This window comes from Phocoena sinus, chromosome 11 (genome assembly GCF_008692025.1).
Source record: "Phocoena sinus isolate mPhoSin1 chromosome 11, mPhoSin1.pri, whole genome shotgun sequence".
In the NCBI taxonomy this organism is placed as follows: Eukaryota; Metazoa; Chordata; class Mammalia; order Artiodactyla; family Phocoenidae; genus Phocoena; species Phocoena sinus.
The window spans coordinates 7,978,715-7,999,159 of record NC_045773.1 but is presented as its reverse complement, the minus strand read 5'-3'; the positions used below and the strand labels follow the sequence as shown (position 1 = coordinate 7,999,159).

General features: G+C 53.9%; 1 protein-coding gene across 3 annotated transcripts in view; it reads right to left on the bottom strand.

The window, feature by feature from the left end:
• Nucleotides 1-4,340: 4,340 nt before the first annotated feature.
• The window catches only part of SSUH2 (ssu-2 homolog), an 82,833-nt gene continuing 66,728 nt past the window's right edge, over nucleotides 4,341-20,445 (bottom strand). For 2 of the 3 annotated variants that reach the window (XM_032650055.1, XM_032650053.1), the window contains 9 exons: nucleotides 19,893-20,022; nucleotides 18,420-18,480; nucleotides 17,203-17,327; nucleotides 16,090-16,152; nucleotides 14,381-14,466; nucleotides 13,003-13,095; nucleotides 12,504-12,609; nucleotides 10,672-10,779; nucleotides 4,341-5,921 (listed from right to left, as the gene is read on the bottom strand). In XM_032650055.1, the coding sequence (XP_032505946.1) occupies nucleotides 5,775-5,921; nucleotides 10,672-10,779; nucleotides 12,504-12,609; nucleotides 13,003-13,095; nucleotides 14,381-14,466; nucleotides 16,090-16,152; nucleotides 17,203-17,327; nucleotides 18,420-18,480; nucleotides 19,893-20,022 (919 nt within the window). In that variant the 3' untranslated portion in view covers nucleotides 4,341-5,774. The remainder of the gene's footprint in view (nucleotides 5,922-10,671; nucleotides 10,780-12,503; nucleotides 12,610-13,002; nucleotides 13,096-14,380; nucleotides 14,467-16,089; nucleotides 16,153-17,202; nucleotides 17,328-18,419; nucleotides 18,481-19,892; nucleotides 20,023-20,445) is intronic. The other variant, XM_032650054.1, reaches the window with a different exon arrangement.

The following is a 20,445-nucleotide window of genomic DNA, read 5'->3' as shown; positions in this document are numbered from 1 at the left end:
ATATATTAAATACACCTCTGAAGAAACTTCCTGGAGCCACCCTGAGTTCCCTGAGATGACCCGACAGCCCAAGGACCGCTGAGAGTGAGAGGCCCTCACAGGGTTCTGATTTTACCGGATAAGGCACTCCTCCCGCGTGCAGGAGAAACGCTCTGAGGTTTCACGTGTGTGCACCTGTGGCACCCTGGTGGAGAGAGTCGAAGGCAGCAGGAAGCCTTGGAAACTGTGGAGGTTGTCTTTCCCACTCCTAACATGAAAAACACGTGTGCAGTGCTGTAGTCTGCAAAGCTCTTTCCCATTCCCTGTCTTATATGAGCCTTCAAACAACCCTGCGAGGGAGGTAGGACAGGGATTCTCCCCACTTCACAGATGAAGAAACAGGTTTAGAGAAGGTCAACCCACGGTGAGCTAAGAACTGAAATTTCAGGCTCCAAGTTCTGATTCCAAAGCTGTTTTTTGACTCCAAATGTCAATTTCCTGTTCTAGCCATTTGTAAGAATCATCTTGGGACACTGGGTAAAACTACAGAATCTCAGCCACTAAAACCCCAAATATCTAGGGCTGGGACTGGGAATATGCATTTTCGACCAACTTTTAGGGGACACTAAGTGCAGTCAGGTCCAGATACTCGGCCTGGCTTTCGGAAAACACTGCCTGATATCACACAGCCTCAGACTCTGTGCTTAGACACCTTCTAAGTTTGTGCGGGTTGCTAGAACAGAGTATCACAGACAGGGTGGCTTATAAACAAAAGAAATGCGTATCTCACAGCTCTAAAGACTGGAAGTCCAAGACCAACGGGCCAGCAAGTCGGTTTGTGCTGAGGGTCTGCTTCTTAGTTCAGAAACAGCCATCTTCTAGCTTTAACCTCACGTGACAAGGGAGCTCCCTGGGGTCTCTTTGATAAGGGCACTGATCCCATAAATGGCAGCTCTGCCCTCATGACCTAAGCATCTCCCCAAGGCCCCACCTCCAAACACCATCACCTTAGGGGGTTAGGATTTCAACATATGAATTTGGGGGGAACATTCAGTTTACAGCACCCTCCTTCTGCTCTACCCCCAGTGCTAAGGGTCTAATCTCTTCCTCCCAACACGCGCCTCTCCCTGGATCCCCTCATACTACTAACAGCCCAAATCCCTTGAGAACTCATGCGCCATGCATACCGCCCACACTCTTCATTTAGTCTCCCCACAGCCCTAATGGTCAGTACTCCCATCTTACAGATGGAGGCCTCCGGGCAAGCACGAGTGAGCTGCAAGCTGTGAACCCCAGGCCGTGACCACGGAGACCACGCTGCGTGGCTTTGTGCCACACTGTAATGTCCCATCCTGTGTCCCAGCCCCCTTAAAGTTCTGCCAGATTTTCTGATCATGGGACAAAAACAGATTGCCACTAAAATGACAGTGACTCATTCTGGCCTAAAAGATGAGCTCCCCATGTCCAGGTCCCATCTTTCTTTTAGCAGGAAATCCCAATTCCATCAGCTGATGGGGAAAAAGCAAAGACATGCCCCAGACTTGAAGACATAAAGACAAGTAGCAACACGCTCCTACAGCTTGGGGACCAGGCTAGAGGGACGGGACCCCAAATCTGAACGCCCCAGGGCCATTCTGCTCCAAAGTACAGGAAAATTATCAACTGCTTAGAGTACCGCTAGGCAGAACAGTCTATGGTGCTTTCCTCTATGCGTGTTTCACTCTGAGGGATATACAATCAGAAAATAAGCACAGGTCAAAGGTTTAATTCTTGGAAGGAAAAAAAAAAAAAAAGACAGAGAAATTTCTCAGGATTGGCCTGTGGTCTGTTAGAGATGCAACCCACCTCCCAGAACAGGAGTGAGAGGCTCGCCTGGCCGCGTTCCGTGGGCTCCCGGATGCCGGAGGTTGGAGACAAGGAGGGGGCAGGTGCCCGGGAGGCCGCTGGGCCCCCCTCACCAACCATAGCAGCCCCACTTGATCTGTGAGCCGGGTTTATGAATCTGGGTCCCACAGATTCGCGGGAGAAAAGGTGAAATTTTAAAAGGAAAACTGGGATCAAATGCAACTCTCCAAAGTACGGAAAGAAAACTGAAGCCCCAGAGGAGCCTGAACAGACTTGTCCAGGGCCACACAGCTGATAAGAGGCCAGACTGGAATTAAAATCCGGTATTTTTGTGTTAAATCAACGTGTGGCACCTCCTCCTAGTCCTTGGGTCATGCTTGGCGGTCATCACTGACACGCACCACTCTCACGTAAGGCATTGACGAGCAAAAACCTGGCCGCCGGCCGGCCGGTGGTCCAGCAGAGGCCGAGACAAGGCAAATCAGGGACCAGCGCCGCGCACGTGCCCCGAGACGTGAGCGCAGAGGAGGGGCCGCTGGATGCCGCCTGACCCGAGGGCATGGTTGAAAACAACGCGGGGAAGTAGTGTGTGTGAGCTGTGCTGAAGGATGAAGAAGGGGAGCTGGCAGAATAGACGTCACTCGCACTCACTCTGGTGCACCAGGCCCTGCTCAAGGGTCACCTGGAGAGGCGCTGTGACAAGCATTCAGGCCCTGCCCATAGCCGAAAATGAGTTTGCTTCTGGGAAGAGATGGCCTTTCCAGGTACTGAGCACCTACTGAGGCTGAGCTCTGCCGGCCTGATCTCTCTTCAACCCGCCCTGCAAAGCAAGTGGTACCATCCCATCTCACAGATGAGGTAACTGAGGCTCAGCAAGGTTAAGAGAACTGCCCAGTGTCACACAGCTGATTAACAGGCAGGGCCAGAATCTGAACCAGAGTGTGTATGCTCTTTCCACAATCCCTGACTATGAAATGTCAGCAAAAGGAGACTGGAATTCAAGCTGAAGGTCCCAGCCACTGAATCTAGAAGGGTCTTTCCTGCTGAGAAACGTAACGCCACAGTCCTGAGAAAACACAATTCTCTCATCACGCTCCATATCAAGGGTTGCACATGACCTAGAAATTGAAGTTGGCTGTGGTACAACAAGCTGATAGGTGTTGAAGGCCAGGGTATAGGGAACTAGAGCGAACGACAGGGACCAGGAGAGAAGGGAGGAAAACCAGGTGGGGGAGGAAGTCCCTCCTGCCTTCTAAGCAGTGATCCTCTCCGCCTGGCAAACACACACACACACACACACCACGCACACGCGACATGCAGTACACACAAGTACACACACATCATGCACGCACACACAACATGCACACCATGCGCATACACATATACACATATGCACATGCTCACGTACAAATGCACGCACACATATATACACACAGGCACATTCATACACATGCTTGTAACCACTACCGCCATCCTGCCTCTTAGGCAGCCTCATCTTGTAAAGCCACCTGACTCACATGGGTTCTTTCCTTATCCTCTGCTTACAGACAGCCTCTCCTCCCATCCTGTAGTCTCAGGGCAGAGACATCAGATCCGTGGGAAACCCTCACCAAGGCCTGAGTGGCGCTGGCCGCCAGGCAGAGGCCCAGCGTCTGCCAGTGACTGGTAAAGAACAGAGCTGGTGTTCTCCTTTGGCAGGGCCATAAAGAAACAGCCAGCCGCTTGAGGCTCACATCCTTCTACAGCAAAACTGAATCGGGACCAGAGCCACCTTCTGCAGTGGCCTGTTTGGGGGTTACAGCTGCCCTTGCATTCTGTTCTCTGCCCTCCAGGGACTTCAGCTGGGTCTGGGCCTACCAGCAACAGCCAACTCAGCCCCAGGATAACAGGCAGAAAGAGCAAATTAAGTCAGATCCTGGCTGCAGCAAAGGTCATAAAAACAGACAACACTGCAGGGGAAACCACGCAACAGTTATCAAATAGCCGGAGGACCCAGTAACCATCTGGGATTTTGCCAGAACCACCAGAACCACCAGGGGCCCTATGGCTGGTGGCTCACTGAGGCTCAATTAGAACAGTGTCCCCATGACCCACTTTATTCCAGCCAGATTTTCTTGCTGGGTCCAGTTCACATGCCAACAGCGTGTACAGGCCACGTGGCCTCCACCCGAACATACGTGAGGCTCCCTTTTTACCCTAAAATGACATTTAGACGTAACCCACTTACAGACCATTTTAAAAAAGCAATTTAATGCCCAAACGGAAACATAAAGGAGAAATAAGAAGAAAGCAGTGTTTTAATACATGTATTTCAATCTGTGAGGCTCAAGCACAGCGGCCCGTGGAACCCCAATGAAGGCGTCAGAGTTCCAAGTTTGTACTTGAGAGAAGGGAGAGGATCAGAAGCCGTTTCAAACAAGACACACCAGAAAATCAAAGAACAGAGGCGAACACCAAATAAAAACCCGCACTGCATTAAGTAATAACCGATGAGAGCTTGTAGAAGTAATTTCTCCATGAGTGTCAGCGGGGCATCTGCCAGCCATGCAGCACGTGGAATGCCACTGCACTGCGCTGATGTCCCCGAGCACTGTGGGATGCTCTGCTTTCCTGGGCTCCGTCCACCAATGATGGCAACAGCCAAAAACCGTCCCCTCCATTTGTACGAGGCCCCAGGGGAATGGCCTCAGACCACCCCTCCCCCACCTGAGCCTCCCCCAACCAGGCCTCTTATGTCCACGTGCTTCTACCCTATGGGGGACGAGGGCTGCAGGCCAGCAGGAGCTTGGGGATCAAGAGGGTACGGACTGGCCCTCCTGGGGTGTAGCACTCCCCTTCCGGGTGGGGGCAGGCATTGTAAGATGACAGGGACATCCGGTTACTCACAATCAGGTACACGGTGGCTCACGCAGCCCCCGAACCACCCCTCCAAAGCTAACCGGGCCTTCAGTGTGCAGGGTGTCCCCTCCACCCACCCAGCCTCACTGCACCAGGTGGGAGTTCCTGCCTGGGACTGGGTACACAGGACATCCAGGTCACCTTCTACTCGGTGCTCAGGTTCCAAGGTCAGCACGTGATGTAAGAACCGGCATATATCCAAAACCACTCTCTAAAATCTACCCATGCACAGGCACCATGTTAGAGATTAGCATACAGACCCTTGGTCTATCCAACACAGCGGGTTTGTTCTCCAGTCTGGGAACAGATCTCTGTCTCTTTAATTGGGGCACACATGTGGGGTGCTTACCCTGAGAGCCGCCATGCTGTGAGGAAGCCCACGCCGCATGGGGAGGCCACATGTAGGTGTTCCAGCCGAAAGCCGCCATCGACCACCAGGTATCTGGGTGAACCGGCCTTCAGATGATTTCAGCGCCCCTGCCCTTGAGCCACCCCAGCCTCTGATACTTCCAGGTGAGGCACCAGACGTCATGGAACAGAGATAAGCCATCCCACCACGGCTATGTCTGAATTCCTGGCCCACAGAATGAGGAGTAAAATGGTGTACATTTTTGCCTAAGTGCACTATTTGGTGTGCATAAGAGGCAGCGAATTTCTGTCTATCTTTCAACATTTCAGAATCACTCAGCTCCACAAAAGGCCCAGACTAGCAGAGACACACCAGAACTGAGACTGACCGAGGGAAAAGTAAAATCAACCCCACGCTCAATCAGGGCTTTAGTTCACAGGCCAGAGGCAAAGCCCCCACTGCTTAAGTTATTTCTCCTAAAGCAATGTGTGTAGATGAATTCTTGTAGGTTAGACACGTGATAGAGTCCGCCAGATGGGCTCCAGAAGGACTTGTAGCTTGACAGAGGAGCTGAATTCTCTGGAAGGACACACCAGGGTTTGCATGCAATTGTCCAGAGGAGCCAACCGTGAGTCAACTCAGAGACCTCGGCCAATCTCCTGGGCAAACGTGAGTGGCGGGCTCTGGGGGCAGATGTGCGATGTCAGATGATGGTGCAGCCACAGCAGTACCTCTCGGGGTAATCCACCACGTACACTTTGTGGTCGGTGCCGTAGATGTAGTAGACGTAAGTCTTTCCTTGGTACCAGTAACGAACTTCCGTGAGGGGGACCAGTTCAATGGTCTGGCGCTGAGGAAACAATTGGCCAAGAAAAACCTCAGGGTTCTGTTCAAGTCACTCACCTGCTCAAGAACCTTCAGTAGCTCCCTACTACCTGTGGAATGAAGTTCAGGCTCTGGACTTGGTGTTTTGGCTCCAACCTGCCTCCTAGAGGTATCTCTTACTACGCTCCTTCACATACCCTAAGCTCTGGCCCAAACCGACTTCTCATCTTTAACCACCACCTCATTCTAAGTTTCATGAAGCGGGGGGGGGCCCCCCCACAGGCAATCCCCAGGGGAGTTGCAGGATGTATGGCAATCCACCAGCCGAACAGGACATCTTCCAGAAGTGGTAATTTTTAGATGGGAGGGTGGGCAGAGTAGAGTGGAGAAAAGTGGAGGACAAAGTCATTTTAAAAATGTTTCTATTAAAACAACCATGGAGATATTAGGGAATGTATTATGCAATTTGAATTAAATTTTAAGACAAAATGTTGACACCAAAGAAATTCCAAAGTTTGGTGGGCTGCTTCAGGCTATTTTCTCAGACGCTTCCCTCCCTGCACCAGAGTTTTGCATCAACCCTCCTTTTTTTTTTTTTTTGGCGGTACACGGGCCTCTCACTGTTGTGGCCTCTCCCGTTGTGGAGCACAGGCTCCGGACGCGCAGGCTCAGCGGCCATGGCTCACGCGCCCAGCCGCTCCGCGGCATGTGGGATCCTCCCGGACCGGGGCACGAACCCTGTCCCCTGCATCGGCAGGCGGACTCTCAACCACTGCGCCACCAGGGAAGCCCCAACCCTCCTTTGAGAAAAGTCTTTCTCAAGTTTTCCCCTCCTATCACACATGGGGAAACTGAGGCCCATGGAATTTCAAGCTTGCAAGATCATCCAGGTCAAACCCCACCTCCTGGCTGGACCTATTTCAGGCTCAAATCTCCTCCCTGGCATCCCTGTCTACTTGAGAGCCCGGGGCACTCACTCCCCCCTGCAGAGGGGTCCTAAATCCCTCGTTCTCTGGCCCCTTCTCTGAGCACTTACTCAACAATCTTCCAAAATCACGGGACAGTGAACAGAATGCCCTGCCGCCTGGGAGCTGACACTGACTCCTGCTGACACACCCAGGTCATTGGCTTTGGCACTGATTTGTTACGGAAAACTACGGGTGTAACCCACAGAGCAAAGTGACTCCTCAGCCCCAGCAAAGCTTTCTCGGGACGTACCGTGGGCCAGGCTCGGTGCCCAAACCCTAAGTTCTTGTGCACAAGCTGCTCCCCTGTCCCAGACTCGGATGTGGGGACCCCAACCCCAGAGGGAGGTGGTGTGCTTGGCCCAGGGTCAGAGCCTCCTACTTACAGGAAGATCCCCTCCTTGGGAAAAGAGCCCAAGTCCTCTCGTGGGAGATGATGGTCCTGAGGCCCCTGGGGAAAGTGGGGAACAGGCCGGGAGAGGATGCTGAGCAGAGGGCTCCCTACGCTGGGAGGTACGGGTTGGAGGGGTGGCAGAGGGAGTGACACTGTAGCAGGAGGCGGGGGACTCAGGGTCAGGGCGTGCACCTCCCATGAAGCCGTCTGCGTGACCTCCCACTTCCTCTCTCTGGGCCTCCGTTTCCTCATCTGTGAAATGGGTACAAAAACTTCTGTATCATGGAGTTGTTGAGAAAACCAAATGAGACTGAGTTTTCTCCGTGTGCCGGAGAGCGGCCTCCAAGGGGGATAACTACGGGAAGAAAAGGTAGACGATCCCTCTTGCCATGTTGGTACAGGAGAACCACGGGGCAAGAAGGGAGGGGAGCCAACCTCTGCTCAGAAAGCCTGGGCCGCGAGTCAGACCACTCTTGTTTCCAAACTCTTCTACCACCCGACACAGAGCAAAACCACAGCAGCCCCACCCCACGTGCCTCCATTTGGATTCTAAAGGTCTCCAGGTTGGAGACCACAGGTTGGCCAGGACATCAACGGCCATCCAGCGGTCATCTCGTAATCGGACGTATATCTGCTGGTACCCCTTGACTGTGCCCCTGGGATGAGCAGATTCCAGGTCTGAGAGGAGGGGCCGGGGCCCCGCGTGTGACAGCTGGCCCCTCACTGGATTCTACTCGCTAACTTCCCAACCCTGAACAAAATATCGGCATGAACCTTTGTCTGTAGATCCTGGGCCCGAGGACAATTTAGGACAAAGAGTCACAGAAGTGGCCTCTCCTCCCTTTACGTTCCCTTTTAAAGAAACATGCACGTCTGCCCCTGGTGCACCCCTCCCTGCTCCAGGTCTGGTCCACAGATGGCTTGTGTCACCTGAGACGGGGCTGTGCCATCAGGGAAAGCCCAGGAGCCCCAGGGTCTAGACGCAGGCCTGCCGCCAACACGCAGTGTGATCTTGGTCAGTCACTGCCCCTCTGCCAAATGAAGGGTCCACAAAGGACTCAAAATTGTCAGCCTCGGCAGCAGAAACGTTCCAGGAGAAGCACCTGTGTCCGGAAGCTGCTGCAATCATGCCTTGTCCTCCGGCCAGTCCTACAGTAGTCCTACAGTACACAGCTCACTACTGGGCGGTCTTCACTGTAATGCCCACCAGACTGTACCAGGGCTGCAGGAGCAAGGCCCCTTAGAGACCGGGCTGGGGTCCTCCGTGGATGGGGCTGAAGAATAAACGCCAGCTCCAGGCAAACAGCCGCTGAGGTATGGCTGACACTCAGAGCGCCACTACCCTCACCGCCCCCTTGTCTGACCCTCTTCCTGTTCCGGCTCCCCCACCCCTTTACCTGTTTCCCCTGGGAGCCCTTCCTTAACATATGTCTTGGGCTTCCCTGGTGGCACAGTGGTTAGGAAGCCACCTGCCAATGCAGGGGACACAGGTTCGAGCGCTGGTCCAGGAAGATCCCACTCACCGTGGAGCAACTAAGCTCTGAGCCTGTGCTCTAGAGCTCATGAGCCACAACTACTGAGCCCATATGCCACAACTACTGAAGCCCACATACCTAGAGCCCATGCTCCACAACGAGAAGCCACCGCAATGAGAAGCCCGCGCACCGCAAAGACCCAAAGCAGCCAAAAATAAAATAAATTGATAAAAAATAAAACAAACAAAAAATGACTTGCACACGGATCCTCATCTCAGAGCTGCTTCTGCAGAGCCCAACCCAAGGTAAGGTCCAACCGCGCCCATTTTACAGATGAGGACATCGAGGCCCGTGAATGGAAGGGCCAGGAGCCATGACTATGTGCCAGAGCTGGGAAGCAGGACATAACCTGGGAAGTGACTTGCCCTGCAGTGTCTGCCAGGCGAAAAGGGCGCTGCCTCGTCCGGCTGATAGCCCTGCAAACCTACGCTGGCTTTCAGAGTCGCTTGTGTGCCTTGAGTGCAGCAGATAATAACATTTCCCTTGGAGTTGGGAAATCTGAGTTCTACTCCCGGGCTCTTCCACTGAAAAGCTGTGTGACCTCGCCTAAATTACTTCCACTGTCTGGGCTTCCTCTGATTTATCGGCAAAGTCATGGGTTTGGACTAGACCAGGGGTAGCCGAGGATGCCCACAGGCCAAAGCTGGCCCAGCAGCCCATACAGTGCTCTTAGCATTTTTTAAATTTTGCTTTCAATATTGAAAAACTGGAAGATTTCATGTAAAAATGTGTATTTCAGAAGGTCTGAAATCTCTGCCCCTGCACTGCACAGAGCTGAGGGGAGGTGGGGCCCTTTGGATAAGGGGGCCTCCTACCCACAGCACCCCCAACCCAGGCCTTTCAGTTTGCAGTGCCCCCGTTTCATCCTCTCTGAGGTGCATTCCAGCTCCAAGACGGTCATTATTAATTTTAAATTAAATGCATCCTTTTCTCTCCTGCAAACAGGGTAATCGTGCAGGACGAGAAGCGGAATACTCATTGCAAAGGGAACGGAAGGCACAGGGACATTTTGAGCACCAGGTCCCACGCACTTAAAGCAAATGATCTCATCCCTACCAAGCCCTCTGAGGCGGTAGTAATACCTCTTTTTCACGGGTGAGAAACTGAACTTCAGGAAGGCGTTTGTAGCTGGCCCGGGACCACTCTGGGACGTGGAAGAGCCAGGATCTGCGCCCAGTTTGTAAGACTCGGACCCCCGACAGAGCCCTCACGGAGCTCAGGCGCTGGGCTTTCCCTTGCCAACCCCCCGCCCCATCTTCCATCTCCGTTTCCTTTACCCCCGTCGCCTGCCGCACACGCCCCGCCCACCGCGGCTCCCGTGGACGCGACGGGCACCATCGCCACCTAGTGGCCAGCAGGATAAGAGCCGCACAGCAGCGCGGGCCGTCAGCCCTGCCCTTGGGGGCCTGGGATTTGGGAAGTGCCCCGAGGGGCCGGACGCTGGGTTCCAAACTTGCCTTGCACCCTATATCTCGAGCTTTCCCTCCCCTTCCCTGAAAACCGGGGGTGGGGGGGGTGGGGGGTGAGAATCGAAACGACACTGAGCCACATTCCTGCGTGAAACCCTGTAAGCTCCCTGTCGCTCGCAGGATATAACAGTCCAAACTTCTCCCCGTGGCCTTATGTCTGACCAGCCCTGCTCTCTGACCTCCGGTCGCTCTGGCCCCACGTCAGTGCCTAGTACCTCTGTGCTCCTCCGAGTGGGGCTCCACCCCTCCCCCCCTTCCTTCTGCCCTGCCACTCTCAAGAAGGAACCTCCCCACAAAGGGACGGGCCCGTTCCCTCCTTTACGTCCACGGGGACAGTGTCCTGGAGCCCCAGCAGACCCGGCACCTCACCTTCCACCAGCCCCGGTCCCCACCCCACCCCCCCTCAGCTCACCTGCTGCAGGACGCGGGCTCGGGAGGCCAGCGCAGCGCTGTGCTCGGCGATACCCCGCTGGGAGGCCAGAGACATTTCCCGCAGGGGGAAGTCCACGATGGGGTACACCTGGGGGGAGACGCAGACCACCTGACCCGGAGCCTCAGCACCTGGAGCCTTGGCGGGCTGATGGGAGCACGAGGCCAGAAAGGGACGGGCCCGGGCCAGGGGCGAGCGGGATGGGTGGGGCTTGTTAAACCCAAGAGGACCATTGATCATCCACCTTATAGCGTCGGGAACTCCAGCCAATAAACGAGGGCCGTAGACAGACTACCCGCCCACCCGGCGCGCCTTCCCTGCTGCCTAACTCAGGCGAGGATTGGGCGCAGGGCTTCCTAGAGGGGTGATGCCTGAAGTGAGCCTTTAGAGAGCCTAGTGATTGGGGCAAAGAAAGGAAGCTGAGGACTATTATGAAGCCATAAAGAAGGAATTCCTGCCATTTTCAACAACATGGAAGGAAGAGGGCATTATGTTAAGTGAGATAAGTCAGAGAAAGATACACACCCTATGATCTCACTTACATGTGGAATTAAACACAAACTCCTAGATACAGAGAACAGATTGATGGTTTCCAGAGATGGGGATTGGAGGGGTGGGCAAAAGGGGTGAAAGGGGGTCAATTGGTACAAACTTCCAATTATGAGATAAATAAGTCTTGGGAGTGTGAGCTACAGAATGGTAACTACAGTTGATAATACTGGATTGGATATTTGAAAGTTGCTGAGAGTAGCTCATAAAAATGTCTCATCACAAGAAAAACCATTTTAACTGTGTGGTGATGGACGTGAACTGGATTTATTGTGGTGATGATTTCACAGTAATATACAAATAGCAAATCATGATATACACCTGAAACTAATAAGCCAATCTGAAACAGCTACATACTGTTAAAAAAAAAAAAAAGAAGGAAGGAAGGGTGGGAAGAAGAAAGGGAAGAAAGCAAAACCAAAGAAAACTGTCTGAGGATGTCCCATAAAGGCCAAATTCCCTTCCCAGGCCAACAGCAGGGAGCCACAGATCTTTTCTGTAAAGGGCCAGAGTAAATACTCACGTTTGAAGGCCATAGGGTCTCTGTCTCGACTACTCAACTCTGCCCTCGAAGCACGATAGCAGCCACAGACAATACATAAACAAGTGGGCTGTGCTCCAATAAAACTTTATTTATAAAAGCAGGCCAAGGGCCGGAATTTGCCAACTGCTAGTGTACAAGACCCTCCCTGATCTGGCTGCTGGCACCTGTCATGTCTTAGCTCCTTGCTCCGCCCAGCTCGCTGCCCTCCAGCCCCCTGCCCTCTGCCGCTCCTCGAGGCCTCTGTCGTGCTGCTTCCTCTGCTGGACACCCTGTCACACCATCCACTCCCCCACTGCACTGCTCTCCACGACCGACACCCTGCCCCTTCCTGTCTCTCTGCCTCCCTTGTGTATTTCTCAATGGCTGACAGTGTGGTGAAAATGCTCTTATTACCCTGTCCCTCACCGACTGTGAGATCGGAGGGCAGAGATTCTGTTTTGTGGTATCTCCATGGCCTAGGATGGTGCCTGGTATAGGAGGAGGGTCTCAAGATTTGTCCAAGGGAAGGAGGGAGGAAAAGAGGGAGAGAAAATGAACAGGGGAAGAAAGGAGGGTTGAATATGTAAAGTTCAAGACAGAAACTGCCCCATGGGGTCCCAGCAGCCTCTGTCCCCACCCAGCCTTTCTGAACGAATGCATCGCCTGCAGAACCAGAAGACCCGGCCTCACAGGTGGAGGAGGGACCCAGCTCCGTTTAGGGCGGTAGCAAAGCCCTCCTTACCATCGTGTTTTCATCCTTAAAGAGCGTCTCTCCTCTGGCTTTAGCAAGCAGGTCCCCAGGGCAGTCCAGCTGGTGCTCAGACACAAACTCAAACAGGCTGTTCTTCCTGGAAGTGAAGAGGATGAGAGACACAGCCCGGGGGTCGGGTTAAGAACCTGGGTTTGGAATCAGGCAGATAGGGGCTGGACGGCTTGCCGTGCTACCGGTGGGACCTTGGGAAAGGGCTTTAGCCTCTCTGGGCCTCAGCATTCTCACGCGTAAGATGGAAAACTAGTAAAGTACAGACAGTTCTGTTCTAGCAAGGTACCCGATAGGAGAAACCCTTAATGCGTGGGAGCTTCCCTGATGTGGGGCCTTAGGACCCTGGGATTCCGTCTCTCCCAGCAGGTCCCTGCACTGTGAAAGCCCCAACCAAGTGGAGCTTCTCTGCAGAAACCAATCCAGGCCACGTCCCCCCCGGCCACCCCGCCAGGCCATGGCATTGAGAGGTGCCACGTACCACACGATGACCAGCTGGAGGAAGTGCAGCAGTTTCTTCTCGCCCTTGCAGGTGGCGCAGGTCTTGTTCCCCCTCCCTGAGCATGTGCTGCATCTGAGAGGGGCCCCATCAGTACCACTCAGATGGTCGTGGTGTCCCAGCGGCTCCGGAGGCCCCTGCCTCACGTCCTTCCTCATAGAGGTGCACTGTGGTGGGCACGGATTGCTTCCACGTGCCCACCACCTAGACCTCCCGCTCCTCGTAGCAGTGCCCCGATCTCCCTTTGGAGACATGGTTTGTGGGCTTGCCCCCATCCCTTCTATGACCAGCTTGGGACCTCAGCCTGGCCAAACAGAGCATTCCATCTCTCTGGCAATAGTGGCTGATACAGAGATTGACACATGACCCAGGTGAGTGCACTGAGATCCACCCCACAACTTTTGCTGGAACTATCAGGAAAGGGCCATCCTTTTCCACTGAGGTCACCAAGCTTGGAGCTGCTGGTGGCCTCCTCTGCCACCACAGGAGACAGCCTGCCTGAGGATGAAGCCAACATGGGACAGAGGCAGATTCCTGGTGACATTGTTTAAGCACCTGGATCCAGCTGTACCTGAAGTCATCCCAGAAATCTATTCCTTGACTTTTCCATTACATGGGCCTATAAATTTACTCTTTTGCTAAAGCCAGTTTGAACTGGAGCTCTTTTACTTGTAAGTGAAAGAAATCTAAGTTTCTTTCCAAATCAAAGAGCTCCTTTACCAACCACAGGTGGCAGGTCCACCAAAGCTTTGCCATCTGGCTTGTTAGAAGGATGGCCTGGGCCTGGATGAGCCACAGGTATCATTAACCCAACACAACTTTGAAGAGTTTCACTCCTCACGGTTTCTTGTTTCCCTTTAAAGATTTATAAATACATGAAAGGACGTCAAGCCCAAAAGGTAGCAACCCACTGTTTGCAAAGCCCTGTGAACAGGCACTTTGTTTAGTCAATCAACCAACCTTCCTTCACTCTTCCTCCATTTAGTCCCTGCAATGGGTTATACATAAGGGTTTGCCCGGGCCCGGATCCTCAGAGAGAGAAGAATCTCACCTTGGGTGCTCTTCTGTATTCACTTCCCCTCCACGTGAGCACGAAGCCGTCTCCTCTCTTAACCCACAGCCTCCCTTCCTCCCTGCAGACCCTCGTACCTCCCCCCGCCCCCGACCCACAGATTGCTTGATGGGCTCCACTTGGTCTCGAGAAACACTCACTGAGGTGACAGGGCACCTACAATGCCCAGAGCTCTGGGGACGCAGGGGTGACAAGACAGTGCACCCGCTTGCCTTCCTGAGGGCAGGCAGTAAAAAGCAAGAACGCCCGTGAGAGCACTCAGCTCGGGGCCGGGGAGCCCCGTCTCACCTCTGCCTGCCGGACCCCGAGCACATCTGACACCGCCGGGCGGGCCTGGCTCTGCGCTTGGCCCGGCTGCATGAGGGGCACCGCACCTGCGGACACACGTGGCCTCAGCCCTCACCCGCCTCCCGGGGAGCAGGCAAAGGGCAACCTGAGACCTGGCTCCAAGCCAGCCTGTGACCTTCCCCAAGCTGTCACTTCCCTACTTGCTCTCCCTGGGCCTCGCCCCTTGTCTGTAAACTGCAGTGTAATCTTTGGACCCCTCCAGTTGTAGCTTCAGAGACTCTGCATCCTCACATCCCTGTTTCTCCTGAGACCTCAGCCTCTCCTGCTCTTCTCTCAACCCCATGACCCTTGGGACCGTCCCCTGACCAAACAGCCACGGCCGGGGCTGGGGGAGAGGGGCAAGCTGGCCCTCTCTGGTGCTGGAGAAGCCCCCAGAGATGGACCAGGCTATGCCCTCACAGCGGGCTTGGGGTGCGCTCCGGAGACATTCCAGGGAAAGCCTGAGGGACAAGGGGGTAGGAGGAGGAGGGGCGGGAGGGAGCAGCAAAGGCCGCCAGCAAAGGCCATCGGAGGACACAGAGCAGGTGCAGCCGCCGCGGAGCCCCACGGTGGGTGCGGAGCGGGTAGAGGGACGAGCACGCAGCAGGCGGAAGGTGGGGGCAAGGGCGCGTGGGCAGAGAGAGGACAGCGGAGGCTGGTTTACTGCAGCAAGTGGTCAGTGTGTGTCCAAGGGGTTAGGCACAAGCGAGGAGGTGGGGAGAGCTGAGAACACGTGAGGGGCGTGGACTTACTGCCGGTCAGGCTAGTAGCCTAGAGGATCCTGCAAAGAACGCTGAGGCCACGAGGGCCTGGCTGGTGCTGAGGGGCCCGCGCGGGGCTGAATAGTATACGTGGTCGTCCCCGCCCGGATTTACATCTTCCAGAACCTCAGAACGTGACCTTATTTGGAACTCATTTTTGCAGATGTAATTAGTAAAGGTGAGGTCATACTGCAGAAGGGTGGGCCCTACATCCAATGACTCGTATCCCTATGGGAAGCCCGTGAGGAGACAGAGACACACACAGAGAAACCAGGAAGCAACAGGGAGGCAGAGATGGGGGTGAGGCAGCCATAAGCCAAGGACTGCCAGCCGCTGCCAGAAGCCAGGAGGAAGGCAAGAGATGGCTCTTAACCCTGCTGACACCTTGGTATTGGACATCCAGCCTCCAGAACTCTTAGGGGAATAAATTTGTTGCCTTAAGCCACCCAGTTTGTGGTCATTTATTACGGCAGCCCCAGGAAGCTAATCCAAGGCCCGAGTCTATTGTGTCCCTCAAAGGCCCTGAACTTCACTTCTCGGCCGGCACTGGCCCCTGCACTACAAGTGCTGGTCACTTGCCAGTCTGCCCCTCGGACAGAGGGTCCCTGTGAGAAGGACCCCCAGTCTCAGTCCTCCTGCACCCAGCAGGTACTCAGTAAATGTTTGTAGGTGGAGGAGAAAAGGAGAGAAGAATGAAAATCATAAACCATCAAAGTGAAATAAGGCCAATAGAGACCACCCACTCCAACATTCCCATTTTACAGGTAGGAAGATGGAGGCCCGGAGAGGGAGGACGACTTGTCGGAGGGCCCACTGTTGGCGCAGGGAGCCCCAGGCTGCCAGCCCAGCCCTCCATCCCCACATGGCCCTGCTCCACATCACGTACTCACCAACGGCCACGTGACTCACCGTGCCGGCCCCGTGGCAGCTGCTGCACTTGTAGCGCCCATGCCCGTGGCATTTGTGGCATTCCTGAGAGTGAACGCTCTCCTTGATCTGGTTTTCCAAGTACCAGCAGCTCCTGATTTCACCAACCCCACCCCCATAATGTCAGCATCCCACGTCGAGGTATAACAGTTCAGGCCGTGGTGGGAAGATGACCATTTGTGACTAGGCTTCCAAAGGGCCTTGAACACCAAGCCAAGGAGATCACATTACCATCTCCTCGGAGCCTTGACCCAGTCGGTCCTGGATGCTAAGACGGGGAGACCAGGTCTCCGACTGCCATGTCCTAACTCACACTCCCAGGCTAAACCACAAAAGCCAGCATCCTTTGCCCATTAGGTGGCTAAAGTGGTCTTTGGGAATAGAAGCCATAAAAAAACAGAGGGTGTTTTTGCAAAAGGCAGCAAGCGAGCTACTGAAATTCAATGGCTAGAATCAAAACAGCTTTTCCACCCTGGAGAACAGAATGAAACACTTTCTTGATCTCTCAAAGTCCTCTTCGTCTTATGATGCTATGAAAACTCAGAGGGTAAAATGACACACTTGAATCAAGCTCTAAAGTGAAAACAAGGCAATTAGATGAGCACATAACATAAAACATCTCAGCTGTGGTTTTGTAACACATTAGGTTACCCTCACTACCTGTCCTGATTATATTTCTGTAAAACAGCGTGGATGTCAAATTCTACTCCCCTAATGACTTCCATAAAAAAAAATCCCAGTGATGCTTTAATTTTATTTTATATGTTTCATTCAGCTGTTTCCCAACAGGTCAAAAAAATAAAAAAGACAAAAACCCTCAGATGGTCTAGGAATGTGAATGCTCGCTATTTAAATCTGGTGACAATTTCGTACCATCCTGTTGCTATGTGAACGCTCCCTAATTTGCACGGAATTTCGTATGGTACTACATCCCATACGCTGGGTTTTCTTAGAATTCTGCTTATTTGATGGGCAAGGAATAAACCACCAGCCTGGATTTTGGGTTTCCTTTTTAAAAGGATAAAGTTTGAAGAAACTACGGTGCCCGGAAAACCAGCTCCGAGAGAAGGGCAGAGACTCCCATGAACACATTACCTTGACCAACGATGAGTGAGGGACTTGGAACTTCCTGGTATCTTCCTGAAACATCGGGGGAACCTGGACCTTGATGTCCCAAAGCTTGGGGGAGGGCCCTCTTTGTGGCCCATCCACGGAGTGGTCTGACAGAGAAAGGGGCTGTTCAAAGAGCAGCAAACAGCTGCAAGGACCAGCCTTCATTTATTCACCAAATAGTACAGAGCCTCCACCTGGTGCCAGGCGTTAAGCTGGAACCTGGGGCCGAGGGACTGGTAGGTAAGGGTCCCCTTAGAGCCTGTGGGTAAGCAGCGAAGCGTCGGAGCTGAACAGACCCGGCTGACTCCTGCTTCTCGTACTTCATGGCTGTGGAACTGGACACCAGCTCCTCCACCTATATACACCTCTCTGCCCTGCAATCCTCTCCTCTCTAACCAGGGATAACGGTGGCACCTACCATGGAGAACGGTAGTAAAACTGAACAGCAGAAGGCATACCAAAGCTTAGCCCAGGGCTGGTACATGCCAAGGGATCAATAAACCAGGACTGTCACCACTACTGTCACCATCCCCACCATCTCCTTTCTCCTCCTCCATTCAAGGAGAGAGACTACATCACGATACGACAGAATATGGCATGGTAAGTGCTTTGGACAAGAGCTGCATAAGGCGTTCTGAAAAACTCAGAAGACTGACTCGTTCTGCTGGGGAGGGGACAGCAGGGAAGAAATCCTCAAAGGCTTCATAAAAGAGGGGACCCTTGAGCTAAGTCTCGAAGGATGAACCAGAAAACAGGTAGGGCACAGAGCTTCCCACAAAGAGAGCCTTAAGCCTCTAGGGGGTTCAGCAGAGGTGGCATGGCACACTGAACGGGGTGGGGATCTAGAGACTCGGGGAGGTGCTGGGGGTGGCCCAGGAGGCAGGTAGACGCCCGAGCTCTGTGGCTGCCTTTGCAGTCTGGCCCCGTGTGGCAGCACCAGCCTGTGGCCAAACGCAGACACTAGACTTTTGCAGGACCTCCTGCAAGCCACTTCCTGGACAGGAAGCGTCTGCTAACGTCAGCCCTGGAAGGTCTCCAGGAGGAAAGGCCACCCTCCCTTTTTATGGGGGATGGGAAACTGAGGCTCCGAGCAGCAGAACATCTTCCTCGGGGTTGGTGGCTAAGCCAAGTCCTGACATTCTCCACCAATCCCTGCCATATTTACTCCGAATTAAACTGATTTCAGACAACTCACTTACTGGTAAAGGGCTGAAAAGTCCATTCACTTATCCTGGATTCACTGAAGGTTTCTAGTCGATACTACAAAGGAAAAATAGTGTGTTCACACTCGTGTCCTTAGGAAGACAGAGCCTCATGAGAAAGGATGAAGCTCCCCACCCCTGGGCTCAGCAGGGAGAACAGAAGTTCCCAAGCATGGCCAGCGCCCGAGGGCTGCTCAGAACAGGCTGGCAGCAGCGAGGACTCGTGTCGCAGATGCCCTGGGACATATCTGCAGGGGGTCATTTAGCCCCGGGAAATCTCCCCTGACAGACACACCACAGGGCACCTTCAGTATAACGTGTATAATTTCTTTATACACAGAAATGGTCTATGAGGCAACTTTTTCTTTCTTTCTTTTTTTTTTTTTTTTGCGGTACACAGGCCTCTCACTGTTGTGGCCTCTCCCGTTGCGGAGCACAGGCTCCGGACGCGCAGGCTCAGCGGCCATGGCTCACGGGCCCAGCCGCTCCGCGGCATGTGGGACCTTCCCGGACTGGGGCACGAACCCGTGTCCCCTGCATCGGCAGGCGGACTCTCAACCACTGCGCCACCAGGGAAGCCCTATGAGGCAAGTTTTGAAGCAAAAATTGCCCTCTGACAGATGGAGGCTGCTGGAATCAGTCACTCCGAGCACCCCTGGGGGAATGTATCTGCCTGAGGTCGAGATCCTCCTTCTTGATCCTCATCCACAGGGTCTCGGACAACGCCTGGCTCCTCCTTTTCCACGTGAGGAAAGGGATGCTCAGAGAGGTCAGGTGACTTTCCCAAGGTCACACAGCTACACAGAGAACTCGTACCTCAAATCCCTGCTCTGACCACTCCTTGTGAGGCTGATTTCTGTGACTGTGTGCCCTCCAGGGGACGGCTATGCCAGTGACACTAGGAAATGTGAACTTAAACTTGTCCCTGTCAAGGCAGAAGGTGACAAAGGTGGGGTCACCTTGTGTGGTCTTGGTACCAAGCACAGGACCTCCCTGAAGCCTCAGGCTTGGGGGTGATGAATAAATACCCCGGGCACAGATGAAACTTGGGGGAGGCAGAGGGAGCTGGGATCAGGGGAGGAGACGGCCCTTTCTAGCCCACCCCTCCAAGAAGCAGGTAAGTTGTGTCTTTAAAAACAGGGCTTTGGTGCCAGCAAACCGGTGTTTGAATCCCAGTTCGGTCACTTCCAGCTGCATGTTTGGGGGCAAGTAACTCCACCTCTCTAAATGTCCAATTCCTCCTAACTGGTGACGATGATACCTACCATGAAGGGTAGCTATGAGGATTCGGTAAGACATATAGGTAATGCGCTATCCATGACGCCTAGGGCATTCGAGCTGTTCTCTGGTGATTGACAACCAAGATTCCTTGCATTATAACTCACTACAATGTCACCGCTATTCACACGCACTGTTCCCCAAGACTCCTTTCTCCCCGGCCTCGCCAGGCGCCCTCCGGCCAGCCCTCACCCTGCGCAGGACCTGCTGCTTCAGCTCCAGGATGACGAGGTCACCGGCGGCCGCACTGCCGTAGCAGCACTTGGAGTCCACAAAGCTGAGGAGGGCTTCCCGGGCCACCTCCTCTGTCACCACGGGGACTCTGGTGGGGACCGAGCAGAGGGGCGGTGGGTCTGGGGAGAGCCTGCGGGCTCACCCAGGCCAGCCAGCCCCCTCACTGTGCCGATGGAAACTAAGGCCCGGAGACAGGGGTCCCCCGGCCGTGTCCACAGCAGTGGTAGAGCCCTCGGGCATCCAGCTGGTGAGCGCATCTCCGGCATCAGGAACTGTGTGAACAGATGCCCAGTGGGAAAGTGGCAGGTCCTTCTAGAGGACAGCAAAACCACTTTAGCTGAGGTCTGGAGCTGCGGAGAAGGGCTGATGGGGTCTTAGAACTCAAATGAAAAAACAGAAACAAAAAACTGAAAGATGAATTATGCCACTTTACAGATAAGGAAAACTGAGGTCCAGAGAAGATGTCACACAGCTAGGAGGAACCAGAGTTAGGACTAGACGAGGTTCCTGC